General features: G+C 34.6%; 1 protein-coding gene across 4 annotated transcripts in view; it reads right to left on the reverse strand.

Moving 5' to 3' along the window:
• Nucleotides 1–15,363, reverse strand: part of LOC113064454 (CBP80/20-dependent translation initiation factor-like) — a 64,095-nt gene that overhangs the window by 3,574 nt on the left and 45,158 nt on the right. For 3 of the 4 annotated variants that reach the window (XM_026235313.1, XM_026235312.1, XM_026235314.1), the window contains 4 exons: nucleotides 14,735–15,173; nucleotides 13,845–14,144; nucleotides 8,179–8,334; nucleotides 1,760–1,813 (listed from right to left, as the gene is read on the reverse strand). In XM_026235313.1, coding sequence (XP_026091098.1) covers nucleotides 1,760–1,813; nucleotides 8,179–8,334; nucleotides 13,845–14,144; nucleotides 14,735–15,173 — 949 coding nt within the window. Of the gene's footprint in view, nucleotides 1–1,759; nucleotides 1,814–8,178; nucleotides 8,335–12,672; nucleotides 13,637–13,844; nucleotides 14,145–14,734; nucleotides 15,174–15,363 lie in introns of those variants that run through there. The other variant, XM_026235315.1, reaches the window with a different exon arrangement.

The following is a 15,363-nucleotide window of genomic DNA, read 5'->3' on the forward strand; positions in this document are numbered from 1 at the left end:
ATTCATTTGTATAAAATAAATAAATAAATAAATAAATACGCACTCAAGCATGATAATAACACTAAATGACAATGCAAAATAATGATTCATAATGTCTGACTTATATCGTTAATGCAAAATATGATTTTAAAAACATAAATTTATGTATTGTGATATGCATCACTTTTTCAAAGTTATATCCGACTCAGCATCTATGTGACGTAACTAGGGGACTGGAGTTTATATGTCATTAAAGTAACTTCACCAATTAAAACGTGCTTCTTTTTCTTAATGTTAAGTACATTTCCAGGTGACCTGGTCACACTTTACACGAGACTCACACTGAGGTTTGAGCCGAAATGACTGTAGCGCATCAAAATATGTCTTTAACGAGGGATGGGTGAAAGACAGACAAAGAGAGAGCAGGAGCGGTTTCTGAGAAGAAATAAGATGTTCAAAGAGAGATGGACACACTCAGGCTCAAGCAAGGGTCAGAGGTCAACTCCACAGGGGGCACAGAGAAACAGATGCTAGTCTGAGAGAGAGAGAGAGACTGGATGGAAAGCGTCGGATGTCCAGACAAACGGTCTGCTGATGATCCGGTTTGTGAGCAGATGGGACATCATTTACTGTCTGGATGGAGCCAACCTCAAACACACACTGAATAATTCGTCTTTAACAAAAAATGTATATATTCATTTATTTATTCGTGGTGCAACATCACACTTCTCATTTTCAGACTATTTAATAGTAATGATGATAATATTGAGAATTAGATTTGTATATATTTTCTTTTATTAATTTAATAAAATGAAATAAAAATGTTTAATTTAATTTTTTTTTTTTTTTTTTTTTGTATTGTGCCATAATTTAGTGTTATGATTATACTAGAGTCTATATTTTAAATAGGTCACACTTTATTTTAGGGTTCTCACTATTAACTAACCATTAACTATGACTTCTGCCTCAATTAACTCCTTATTTGCTGCTTATTAATAGTTTATAAGGTAGTTGTTAAGTTTTGGGTATAGGGTTGGATTATGGATGTCATGCATTATATGCACTTTATAAACACTAATAAACAGCCGATATGTTAATAATAGACATGCTAATAAGCAACTACTTATTAGTCTGAATTGGACCCTATACTAAAGTGTTATCTTTAAATATATTTGATGCATAAAATATATACATATATAGATTATTTTCCACTTCAAAAATATAAATGCAGTAAAAAAAAAACCCCCAAAAAATTTGCTATTTAAATGCATCTTTTAATAATCAAATGTGTATAATTTGAAATAAAAATAAAAATAATTTAGCTATTTTATGTATTATATAATAACTTACTGAAAAACATTAATATAAAAAAAAATAAATTTTATTTATACATTTAAATCTTTTATTTTTTCCCCCATTTTTATTCCGCTTTTAACTTGCAAATATGTATTTATTTAGGTGTATTTATTTATAAAAAAATTCCATTTTGAAAGATAAATGTTATTTTCATCTAGCCTTTGTTGTGAATAAATGCTTGCAAGCCAGAACACTGTAAACACATCTTTAGACTTCTGCATTCTGTCCAGCTGAACACAAGAATACGTGCTGTTTGACCTCGTGCCTTCTTACAGCTGTAAACCACTGAGAAAACTAAAGCAAGCAAACACACAAACAGATGAAACCGCTTGCATTTCTAAACGAGGACAAACAAACTCCAGAAAGCACTTTTTCTCTGTTGAAAGAAGTTCAGACACACGAGGGTTTGGTTTCATCAACTCACCTCCATCGAGCAGCAGAGCACAGCGTCCTCCTTCACCTCCACAGACTCCAGGAGCTGAAACACACAACACACACCTCACTTCATACAGAATTCATAACACATTCAACATCTTCACTACATTCTCATTTATAAACGTGGGAGATGATTTCATCCATTGCATCCAAAGTCTATATTTAAGTCAAGACATTACAGGTGAATAGAGTAAAAAGATTAACTATAAAATATAGCTATTATCACCATTATTTATTCATTCTATTATTATTATTATTACTAATAATAGAAAGCATTCTTACAAAACAACAACAATTAATATTATAAGTAGAAGTAGTATTGCATTGAATTTGTTGCTGTTACTTCTTACTACCATTAGCATTAAAACATGTATTATTAATATTATTATAAAATAAATCTTGATTTTAGGATATTACTTATAAATCAAGTGTTATTATTACTATAGTATTTTTTGCCATTGCTAATACTACTACTATTACTACAAATACTAATAAGTATTAAAATGTATTATTATTATTATTAATAACACATTTTAATCCATTTCATTATAACTGTTGTTGTTAATAACAATAATAGTTGTTATTATTAGTAGTTTACTACAGGTGGATAGGGAAAAATAATAGATATAACTAAAAGAATATAATAAGTATTCTATGATGTAATAATTATTAAATAATAACAGCTAATAGATATCCCAGATCATTAATCACAGAACACTAAATATGCATAAACTAATTAAAAGTGCACTTATTTGTATACATTTCTGTTTCATACTGTTGACATATTTAAAGGTTTTTATAGATGGGATTTTGGATTTCTCTTTTTATCATTTGGTAAATGCATGCATGTGTAAAGACTTGACTTTTTTTTTTTATTTTGTTCTCCTGTAGGTTTTGAGCTACTTGTCTATGCATCATTAATCTGCATTCCTCTCTCGTCTTGCGTGTTTAACAGACTTCAGCTTTCAGGAGGTCACTGCTGCGAATCCAGACCACACATCACTACACCAATCATCTTTCACTTCCTCTTTCACTGTTCCCCAAAAACCACCAGACGCCAGACGCCAGCGAGAGCGATATCAGTCTGAACCCCAGACGACTGCTGCGACAGACAGAAAAGCGCTGGCTCTGACCACAAAAACAGAAGTGAAACCCACTCAACAGGACAAATACAGTTTATTATTCTGCATCTGAGCCTGACGCAAGACTTATTTCTGTGTGCGAAAGGCAATTTTAACAGTATCATCAGTTTTGTTTCAGTGCATGGAAATGCACCTGAATAAATGCACCTATATACTTCAACAACCAATCAAATGCACACATTTATGCATCTAATAATGTCCCAACGTTATGCAATTCACAATATTGCTATTATATTAGAATCCTGTGTTCTTTCCCATGCATTCACTTGCCTTTTCCTGTAACAGACAGGATTATGTCATTTGATGTTATGTAAGAATGTTCTTTTCGTCTTGGCTAATGTGTTTGTGTAATGCAGAATTGCCGATATGACCCAGAGACACGTGAACTGTGTTCAAATCGTGATAACTCAACAGTGTTTCTACAGCTTTCTGAGTGACGAAACAGCACTGAAAACACACACCAGATATTAACGATTCTGGATATTGACTAGATCTTCATAACCAAGAGCTGAGCTTAATCAGCATTTGTGAAAGTCAATTTGAAATATTGACTATTAATGATACCAGAAATAAAGTCAAAGTTTGTTTAACTTGACACATTTATGAAAGAAATATGCTACTATAAAAAAAAAAATACAAAAAAAAAAAAAAAATACAAAATAAAATAAAAGTAACAATAAATAAAAGTAAAAATAATGGTAATGATAATAATAAAATGTGTTAAAACATTTAATTTTTTATTATTATTAAAAATATCCAGTTTTTTTGATATTCCTTAAAAACAATAAAAATATTATTATTGTATTTGGTGTAGTTGTTCATAGTAATAATAATTATAATAATGACATTATTATTATTATACTAAAAATTTATTAAAAACATGTTGTTATTATTATTATGATTATATCCTGGTTATACGATATTCTTTACAAAAAAACATTATTCAATACATATTTATTATTATTATTATTATTATTATTTACACTACCACTTCTACTATTATTAATAGTAGTATTGTATTTTTTGCAGTTGTTAAATAATAATAATTTTGTAAATGAATTGTTATATTGTATTTCCATTTGATTACACTGTAAAAGATTGATTCAGTTGTTAAAGTTTTATGAATTCATTCCATAAGACACCATTTTTGATAATAAATTTGATGCTAGAATCTGAATCCATAAAAAAAAGAAAAGGAAAACAGAATCCAGAAATAATGAATCTGATTTAATGGGGCCATTTAGGAAAAGCTAGCTTATTCAACGAAGTTTACTCGTAAACAAACAAAATACGATTACATTCATAAGTTTTAACAAATGCATTTCCTTCTCTATTCATGTTATGAAATGAATATGCCCCATTAGCCATATATTCCTCAAATATCACGTGACTGTGATGTATTAACACTCTCATGGTCTTTTTGGCTTCTTTTTGGAGCTCTTACCCTGAAGGTGTACGGTTTGTGGATCAGTGTGTGTGTGTGTGTGTGTGTACACTTCTGAAGAGATCTACTGAGACGACATGCATAGAGCGGTGGGCGGGAAAAAAGCACTCGGGCAGTGACACAGGCAGCTCTTTGTGAGGCCGGGGGCCTTCAGTGGCTGATCAAAGCTGATGTGAGCGGCTCTGGATACTGTCTCAGAAAACAGCTGACAGCTCGCGCACAAATCCACCAAAACCAGCAATCTCACCGAAACAGACCCGCTCACATTTATAGACATTCATACAGATCAGCCACTTCAAGAGCCACAATCTACACTCACTGTTTACCTCAATGTTACTCAAAGTTCTTTAATGGTTACTGTTCCTTTAAGACTTTATATATGTAATTGACCTGTATTATGACTGGCTAATCTAATTAAAGAAAGTAAATGCTTGTATCATGGTTTCCACAAACAAATATGAGCGGCAAATCATCATATCAGAATGATTTCTGAAGATCATGTGACACTGAAGACTGGAGGAATGATGCTGAAAATACAGCGGAGCATCACAGGAATAAATTACATTTTAAAATACATTCACATAGAAAACATTTATTTGAAATAGTAAAAATATGTAAAAAATTTTACAGTATTTTCCTTTGACATAAATACAGCCTTGGTGGGACAAAACTAAAATCTTACCAAAACATTTAAAACAATAGAGACTTCCTTAACGGTGAAAGTTCATTATATTTGTGATCCCCAGCCTTAAAAATCCCAGATGTCTTCAGGTTTTCTCAACTGTGGGAACTCTGTTCTAAAATTTCACCTGCAAATATTGAAGGACATTTACAAACAGCATATTATAACTATAATATCATTTCAGATAACTGACCAGAGAAACTGTCTGAATGAGATATAGCAGATGTGAATCCAGTGAAAGTGTATATCGGTGTCTGGAAGGATCTAGTCCTGGTGGTCTAGTGGGGTAATTTACTGATGGGGTCTCGTTGTTCTGGTCTCAAGAGTAACAGCTGTTTTAAGACTAGAGATCTATGGTCCATAATGACGTCCCCTGAGAGCAGGAGCAGAGCTCGTCTTACAGAAACCACCTCAGACTAACACAACACCAACACAAGTGCACAGCCTGTAATCAGCTCCCTATAGACACACATTAACATGATCCTGCATGGCCAAACTCTCCACTGCCACTAACAGACATATTTCATGATTATATGCATGTCTCAAAATCAATCGTTTCATAAAAAACACCCAGATATTGAGTTTTGAGAGCATTAAAGAATGGTTAACATGCATGAGTGTTTATGTGAATGATAAAATAATATATAATATAATATACAAATAAAACCTTTTTTGTTTTCTGAATTTCTCCTCTTCTCTTGTGTAATAAATTGCACATCATGAATATCGTTGGCTCTTTGACAAACTGCTTTTGTTTTTCTCTATCCAAAGTCGCTTTGGATAAAAATGTCTGCGTAATGCATAAATAATATAATGCTTTTTTCTTTGACTGAAACTAGTTTGTCACAGAATGAAAAAAAAATCATTATTGCTGCAAGAAGTGCAGTTAATGTGCAAAAGTCCATGAAATCACAAACACAAACCATAGATTTCTGCTTTCATTCTGCATTTATGTCTCAAGTTTTCTCTTCTAATCTTGAATTGATTATAATAAGACACAATCACATATTATATTATATTATATTATATTATATTATATTATATTATATTATATTATATTATATTATATTATATTATATTATATTATATTATATTATATTATATTATATTATATTATATTATATTATATGGGATTGTTTCAAAGTTCATTGTTTAAAAGGTAATTCTAAATTTTACCCAGACAAGACTTAAAAGTAGATAAAATTCAAAAGAAATTAAAAAAAAGTAGTGAATTGTGTAGAATGCATCATTGTGAATAGTTGTTTTAAATAATACATATTTTTTAAATAACTGTTTAAAGTTGTAAAAAAATTATTTATTGGAGTAGGTTTTACAAGAAAAAACTATTTCAGTTTTCTACTTAAAAATGCATGGTTAAATCGATGCATTATTTGCCGTTTCTGTGCATTTGCTTTTGAAATTTATTTGCAATGTCTGCATTAAATGCCTTTTTTAGTGTAGGTCCTTAATTGAGAAAAAAGTGCATTTACAGACAAAATTTCACAATATGTCATGCATACGATTCCTAAATGTATGCAACTATGTAAAACTGCGTAGAAGAATCCAACAAAAGGATTTGAGAAGATCAGAGACATATTCAACCTTTCGGTTCTAGCAGACGGTCTCTTTCCTCCCTCCCTCCATTCATCCTGTCTTTTATTTTCTCCCACACCCTCGGTGCTCTAAATACACCTGTCAGCTCCAAACTACAGCTGGATCACCTGTAATTAAGCAACCAGCTCTGCCGGTCCACCGCACACACATCACACACATCACACACTTCACACACTTCACACACTTCACACCGTGCTGAGACGGGCCTGTAAACACACTGTAATCGCTGTCACACACGACACAAAGCGCCTGTTAGGACTCTCAGACCATCGTGTCGGGACGTGCCGATACGAGAGACGAATGTGATGATAATCCGGCTGTGCTCTTGAATAGAGGCATTCATACGGCACGAACACACGCTGAACTCTCACACAGATCACGGCTCTTTGATGAAGAATCAAACTCTGGCTTTTGATGGATCACGTCTGTCATCACCTGAACAACTGACAGGATTCATCACAGACAGGGAAGCCCTATTCAACAGCCATTTCTCCAGACAAAAGCCATCTTTAAGTCTTAAAGGGGTCGGAATAAAAAAATAAAAAAAATAAATAAAAGATCATAATCTTTTGAAATGAAAGTTTGATATGTTGTGAAATTTTAAAAATAAAATTAAAAAAAAAAAATACTATAAAAACTACTTTCATTTAAAAAAAGTAAGCATTGTTATTACTATTCTGTAAAATAAAGATATATAACTATTGTAATATTTCACTGTAAATTAAAAAATATTAAATTATTATTATTATTTTTATAATATCTAAAATATTAAACAAAATAAGACATTCTTATAGTAATGTTTCACTGTAAATTAATAAAATATTAAATCATAATAATAATTATTATATAAAATATCTAACAAAATAAGCCTTATTCCTATTGTAATATTTATACAAAAATATTTAATAATAATAATATTAATTATAATTTTTTAAAATTCTTATATATGTTAAAATGTCTTATTTTTATTTTACAATGAAATTTTACAATAGGAATAGCCTATGCCTTATTTAGTTTTATATTTTACCCCCCCCCCACAAAAAATAAATAAATAAAATCACGACAACAATAATAATAAATTCTTAAATATTTTTAATTTACAGTGAAATATTGCGAAAATATGTTTCTTTAATATTTGTATTAAATTATTTTAATATACTTAAGTATTTATTAAGTTACTTTATACATTTATTATCTATAGTATTTTAATATTTTAGATAATAATAATAATAATAATTAGGGTGTGTGATGTTTGAAAGACCCGAAACACCCGATGACCAATGATAACATCACTGATGATGTGCCCAACCTTTGCACCAGAAGATGTGTCTTTACAATTATTATTTTATATAGTTATATTGATATCTAAACTACATTTGTGGTTAAATAAGAAGGTTGTGTTGAGTTCCACCTCTCTCTGGCTGTTGTTCATCCCTCTTTCTCTTTGAGTTTAACGTTTAATGGTTCTGCATGCGGCCCGTCGGCGGGTTTGCAGGGTGTGTGTGTGTGTGTGTGTGTGTGTGTACCTCTCTCAGACAGGAGTATATGGGGCAGACCAGTACTCTGAACGGCTCTCCAGCGCTGCTCCTCATGGTGCCGAACACTTCACACAGAAACGTGATGAAGCCCAGCCAGCACTCCACATCCGTCTGCTGCAGCTCCTCGCGCCGCGTGAAGTCCTTCTGCAGACGCACAGAGAGACAGTCATGACACACACACACACACACACACACACACACACACACACTCAGAGACTATAACATTCAGACGCTTTCACACCCATTCCACTTCCCAGCATCTACAGTTCGACTCTACGTCTCCCAGAGAGACAACTCTTCTTCTTCTTAGTTTTATGGCAGATTGCAACCATGGCTTATCAGGTGCATACTGCCACCTACTGTATCGGAGTATACAGACATTAGTTACCCTTTGTTACTACCTTTATTAGCTGGCATCAAGCAGTTCCTTATTTACTTCTTCTGGCACGTTTTATGGTGGACTATGTTACTTATTCATGGAACATAATTACCGTCCGCCGCTGGTTCTGTCGACAAGGACAGCTCCCGTAAACGTAAGTGTACGGGCCAACCAAACGACCCACGAAGAGTTTGGGACAAGAGGAGAGAAAGAGCGAGGGTTAATATTGGTGTTGCATTTTCTAGATTGAGAGAGCTTCGCGACAAACTTAAACTAGAAAGAGATGCCGATCTCGCTTGTGTTTTACTCGACAGGTGAGTTGTAATTACAGAACACATATGCTATTATAACAATCAACAAGATTAGGCATCGCGGCTCTAGACCCGCGCAAGGACACGTCTGATCCATAGTCTGTTCGTGTTGACTTTGTATGTAATCCACTCGCGCAAATCGTTGAACTTGCATTTGCTATGTATGCCCAATTACTGTGTTAGAAGACAACAAATCCCATCATTCCATGCTCCTTCTTAGTGTCATCAAACCACGCCATTGTTATTGTTTTGGTAGTGCGCCCTCTAGTGGCAGGTCATACAACCTGTAGCTTTAATGCATGAGCAATATTTTGTCTTTATGGTTTGTTTGTTTCTTAACTAAATGTATTAAATATGAAATTTTATTTATTGCATAAATATTACATTAGTTATATAGATATGAAATATTATTTAATGAATATTAGATGTATTGCATAAATATTACATATTTTCAAATAAATATTAGATTTACTAAAAACTCGTTTATGTATTTTATCCTTCATTTCTCTATTTATTTTTTCCTCAAGTATAGTACAGTAAGTGCTGGAATTAGTTCGTTTGGTTTTATAATGTAAGTGATTGAAATGTTTATTAAAATATTAAACAAAAAATAAATTTAAAGAATCTTTTAAATTTAAGAAATACAAAAATATGTAAATTCAATATGATATGATTATAATTTCCATCATGGCACAGCCCTGCATCTTGACAAATAGTTCAGCTGATTTGCAAAAAAGGCCAACATTAGGTGATGATGCTAAATTAAAAAATACCAATAAAATGTAGAGTTTTTTTCTCTAAATAATAATGATTTTTCAAATGATATACAGTATATGTATCAGCTTTAAAGCACTCAAGATAATAAAAGCAGTTAAATGTCAAAGGTTTCTGGCAAAAATATCTATTTAAAATGTATAATCAAATTATGTCATTCATGTGAAATTAGGCTGAGAATCGAACAAACAGGAACCAGAAAGACAGGAATCAGGTTTTTTTTTTTTTTGATTAAGGCAGAATACAAGACTTATTCACTTTACAAATGTGACCCTGGAGCAAAAAAGTCTCAGGGGTATATTTGTAGCAATAGCTAAAAAAACAACAACAACAAAAAATAAATAAAAATAAAAATAAAAAAAATCATTAAGATATTAAGTAAGGATCATATTCCATATAGATTTTTTTAAAATTTCCTACTGTGAATATATTAAGACTTCTGATTCATTTATGATTTTCTCAGTATTTAGATTTTTTTTTTGCACCCTCAAGATTCCAGATTTTCAAATAGTTGCATCTCGGACAAATATTGTCCACCATACATCAATGCAAAGCTGATTTATTCAGCTTTCAGAAGATATTTAAATCTCAATTTAGAAAAATGGACACTGAAGAAATGGTCACAAATGGTCATAGAAGGCAAAAAAACTACGAAATGCATATTTTTGTGAGAAAGATGTGACGCAGTAGAACTACACCGCCACTATTTTTTTTGTGATCAGAACCTCACAATTAGTAAGAAACACGTATTGGGTCTCATTCTGCAAATATGATGCGATACTATGTGATTATAAACTTCTGCACCAAAAATTCTGGAGAGATGGAGACATTTCTGGGAGATTTAGTTTTTTTTACTACAAATAGCATCTAATATGAGTGTATCTGTGACAACCGGGCATTTCAAAATGCTGTTAGGTATGAAACAAAAAGCATTGACTATGAATGGACACACACACACACACACACACACACAGGCAGCTTGTCTCTGTTCTCTGATAAGCTGCATGTGTGTTTGTGGCAGACTGCTAAATGAGCTGGAGCAGACGTGTCCTTTCAGTGGGGTCAGAGACGCCCGCAGCTGCGCTTCTCTGTTACATAACCCCCTTAGAACGAAAGCGTCTGCTCCAGGACAAACCTGATGATTCATGCACCTCAACGTGCACAAAACTCCAGACTGATGCTCCACATGGGGTTAACTGGGTACTACATGTTAAAAATAATAATTATAATCAATAATAATAATAATCATCATCATATTATAATATTATAATTTTCATAATTATTATTATTTTATAGCTATATTGGTATAACTAACAAAAATGTTTATATTGTGACTATCCTTTTAAACAATTACTCTACCATTCAAAAGTAAGATATGTTTTTAAAGAAATGTATGCTTTGATCTAGCAAGGATGCATTAAATTGATCAAAATTAGCAGTAAAAGTACATTTTTAATATTGCTAAATATTTCTATTTTAAATAAATGCTGTTTTTTTAACTATTTATCAAATAATCTTGAAAAAAAAATTGTGTTTCCTGGTTTCCACAATATATTCTTATATATATATATATAAATAATGGTTTTCAACATTGATAATCGAGAACGGTATACACACATAATAATAGTATGAAGTAATTTGTAATGTACACATTATATCAAAAGCATTGTAAAAATTAATTTGCATGAATTAAATGTTTAGTTTTGCCAAAAAATAAAATAAAGTGGCCTTTTACGGATGCTAATTAATGCTAATGTTACAACTGATGAAAGTAAATCATAAAAATTTAATGCTACACATTATTATATTGTATGCTTTATCAGAGGTTAGTAGCTGTCTGCAGTATCTTCCCTTCACAGTCCTGTTATTGACACGTTAGCAGGACTGCACTTGTTTGAGATGTGTGCAGTGTGTGTTGTTCTGTGTATTTGTGAGTATGCCACGTGTGTGTGTGTGTGTGTGTGTGTGTGGAGCAGGATGTGTTTTTTGGCCACAGCAGAAGTGGGTCAGAGTTTACATTTACATTTATTCATTTAGCTGACGCTTTTATCCAAAGCGACTTACAATTGCTATATATGTCAGAGGTCGCACGCCTCTGGAGCAACTAGGGGTTAAGTGTCTTGCTCAGGGACACATTGGTGCCTCACAGTGGATTTGAACCCGGGTCTCTCACACCAAGGGCATGCGTCTTATCCACTGCGCCAACCCCACCCCAGTAGAGTTCTGGTGTCACATCACACTGAGAAACGAGACTAACAGTCTGTTCCCAAAAACAATGACAAAATGCTTAGAGCTTTACCACTGGAACCACAGTACAGACAGACTGACCCAAACAACAATCAGGCTTGCAGCCTGAAATTAAAAAAGAACAGTTTTTGTTGTATCCAGCTGTATATAAAGCAACATCCAAAGTGAAAGATATACATTAATGCCAACATGTCAGAAAAAAACAACAACAGAAATGACCGAGTTGGAAGAAGGAACACCCTCCTCCTAAAAACCCCTTGTAAACTCAATCAGTTGTAGCTGATCAGCTTCTCAATGGCACACAAAGCGATCTGACTTTCTTCTGTGATCAGCTGTGCTCATTTTGATCAGCTCAGCATGAAAAGAGCTTTCCTGGAGTATTTCAGTCGTGGTAGTGCAACTGAAGCAAACAATGAGCTACAGGTGACAAGACACTGTCAAAAGATCTCCAGGATAAAGACATGGACAGGCACAAGTCGGGAGATGGAGGCAAAAACATTTCGAAGGCTTTATGGGTGCCTAAAGGAACAGTGAAGTCTATTATTAAGAATTGAAGGTATTTGGTAAAACACAGACCCTCCCTGGATCTGGACGTCACTCCAAACTGGAAGAAAGAGCCAGAAGGAAACTGGTGAGAGAGACAGAGAGACCGTCAGCAGCTCTGGTCGTTGTGTGCATGTGACAACAATATCACAAATCCTCCACAAATGTGGCTTGTATGGAAGGATTGCAAGAAAAAAGATGCTCCTCAAGAAAGGCCACATGCAGTCAGACTGAGCTTTGCCAAAACACACCTTGAAGATTATGAGGCAGATGAGACTAAAATGTGATTATTTAGTTTAAACACCGAATGATATGTCTGGTGGAAATCCTATACAGCTCAGCATCCAAATAACAGCATTCCTCCAGTAAAGCATGGAGTGGTAGTGTCCTGTTATGGGGAGTTTCTCTGCAGCAGGGTCTGGAGCACTCGTAATAATAATTATTATTAAGCATAAATAAAGTTTATAATACAGTGCTTTTCTTAAGCACAACTATCTAACTGTACTTTACCAGACAACATAAGGATGTGCACATCTAATGATTATTTAAAATTTCAACTAAAATCCTATTTAAAATCAGCTTAGCTCTGTAAACACTGATATGGCTGTGGTTTAACTGGACATTATATTTATTGTTTTATTTGGTTCTGATAGGATGTGTATGTATATTTATGCTTAACTGTATATGTTTGTTGTTTTTATGTCAGTGATTATCTGCCGAGGGACCGCGGATGAAAATGAGCCATTGGCTAGATTCGGTACAATTCAGGAAATGGACACATTTGTGTTAAAATTGTGCATCTTCCCTTTAAAAAACCAAAAATACAAGCATTTAAATAATACTTAAATAACACTGAATGTTTGTCAAGCTAGACATAATTTAGTTCGTCATGCCATTTTTAAAAAACAGGCTGTGTGAGTCACTTTTTGGTGTTTTTGCCATTTTGGAGTTGATTATAAGGGAAAGAGCAGACTTTCTGCATTCCACAGGAAATGAGGGCGAACAAACAATGACACAATTTCATTTTGAACTTCAAAAATATATTCATTTGCTTTCAGAGACTTCATTTCAAAATTAGGTGAAAGCATTTGGGGCCTAAAAAGTCCCTTTTGTCCAATGAGGAAATTGCACTGGGTCACTCAGCTGGATTGCAGACGTGAGTCACATCCTGGTACTCTGGCTTCTTCAAGCCCTTCAGAAAAAAGAGGAAGAAGAGAAACGGCAGATGCAAAAGAGGAACGAAAGAGCTGTGATGGATGTGGTCGAGAAGCAGGTGGGATGACATTCGCAGCTGTGAATCGAGCAATCTGATTGGTCCTCAGAGACACAGCACTGCTCAATAGGAGACAACCCGCAGAACGTGAATGCGATCAAATAAGTCACGAACATTCAGATCTTACCTGTAACATGTTGAGTAACAGCGAGCGGAATTTGGTTCCTTCCACCATGAACAGAGCCATCTTGTCACAGAGTTTGGCTGCCGTGGCTGCAAAACTTCGGTCGCTGACTGCCTTGCGGTAAATGGTGTGAACGATCTGGTTCAGTGTCTCCTCCGAGTCGGCCGAATTCTGCGCTTCCACCATGAACGTGGTGAGCTGATTCTCCACGCCGCTGCTGTTGTTCCTCATGCTGTTCAGAATCTCTAACAATCGGTCCATTCGGTTCGGCTGAGGTCCGGCGGTCGCCACGGGAACCTCCTCCTGCCAATCAGAGAACAGGAACCGCGGTCACAAGACTCAGAACACTGAGGATTAGCATATAAAACGTTTAAAAGTTCGGACTACTTTTATTCAGCAGAGATGTGTTAAATTGATTAAAAGTGACTTGTTCTAGCTTGTTGTTGCATGTTATTTATATGTTTTATCACATTGATTGCATGCTGTTAACATGTAGCATGTTTCTAGCTTCTTTTAGCATGTTTCTAGCATGTTTTATCTCATTGGTAGCATGCTGCTAGTGTATTTAGCATGCTTCTAGCATGTCTTACCACCTGATAGGATGTCGTTAACATATCATGTTTTTAGCCTGTTTTAGCATGTTTTCAGCATGTTTTACCACCCTCATCGTATGTTATTGATATATTTACCATGTTTCTTGCTTTTTTTAGCATGCTGTTAACGTGTTACCACACTGACAGTATTTCGCCAGCATATTTAACATGCTTCTAGCTTGTTAGCATGTTGACAGTATTGATAGTATGTTGTTAGGGAATTTAGAAAGTTTCTGGCTTGTTTTAGCATGTTTTAGTATGTTTTTAACACTGATAATATGTCGCTAATGTATTAAACACCTTCTCTTTCAATCTCCTCCTCAGTCTCTCTTTTGATGACTGCAGTAAACAGATCTTCCCGCTCTCCTCCTTCTCCTCCTTGTCTCCTTTCTTTCTCTCCTCTTTCGCAGGTTCGTCCTTCGCTCCTTTCTCCATGTGGGGCTCTGGGTCCTCGTGTTTTACATTCTCTGTTTCTTTGGTATTGTGTGTGAGGCCCCTGTCGGCCCCTGAGGGCCCCAGATTGAAACTGTTCGTCTGGTGTTTGGGATGCTGATGCCAGCGGCGGTTCTGGCTGTAGCCGTGATGCGGGCCGCCCTGTCGCCCACCTTGGTTCTGCTGCCCCTGGTAACCCCGCCCCCCGTGCTTAGTGCCAGCACCTGATTGGTGGTCTGCGTTGGGCTGCTGCATCTGATTGGGCAGCTGTTGCTGCAGTCCTCCACCAGGCAGGCGCTGCTGTCTCCTAGAATGACAACAAAATAGGCCTGTTATATTTATGTCAATGAGCTTTACGTGTGTTGTGTGGTGTTTCCAGGGCGTTGCGAGGCAGTTACTTTTTGTTCTGAGTAGTTGCCAGGATGTTACTAAGCGGTACAGAGGATGTTCTGGGTGGTTAAATAAATAAATACATAGAAATAAATTAATGCACAAAA

Source organism: Carassius auratus, chromosome 46 (assembly GCF_003368295.1).
Source record: "Carassius auratus strain Wakin chromosome 46, ASM336829v1, whole genome shotgun sequence".
Taxonomy (NCBI): domain Eukaryota; kingdom Metazoa; phylum Chordata; class Actinopteri; order Cypriniformes; family Cyprinidae; genus Carassius; species Carassius auratus.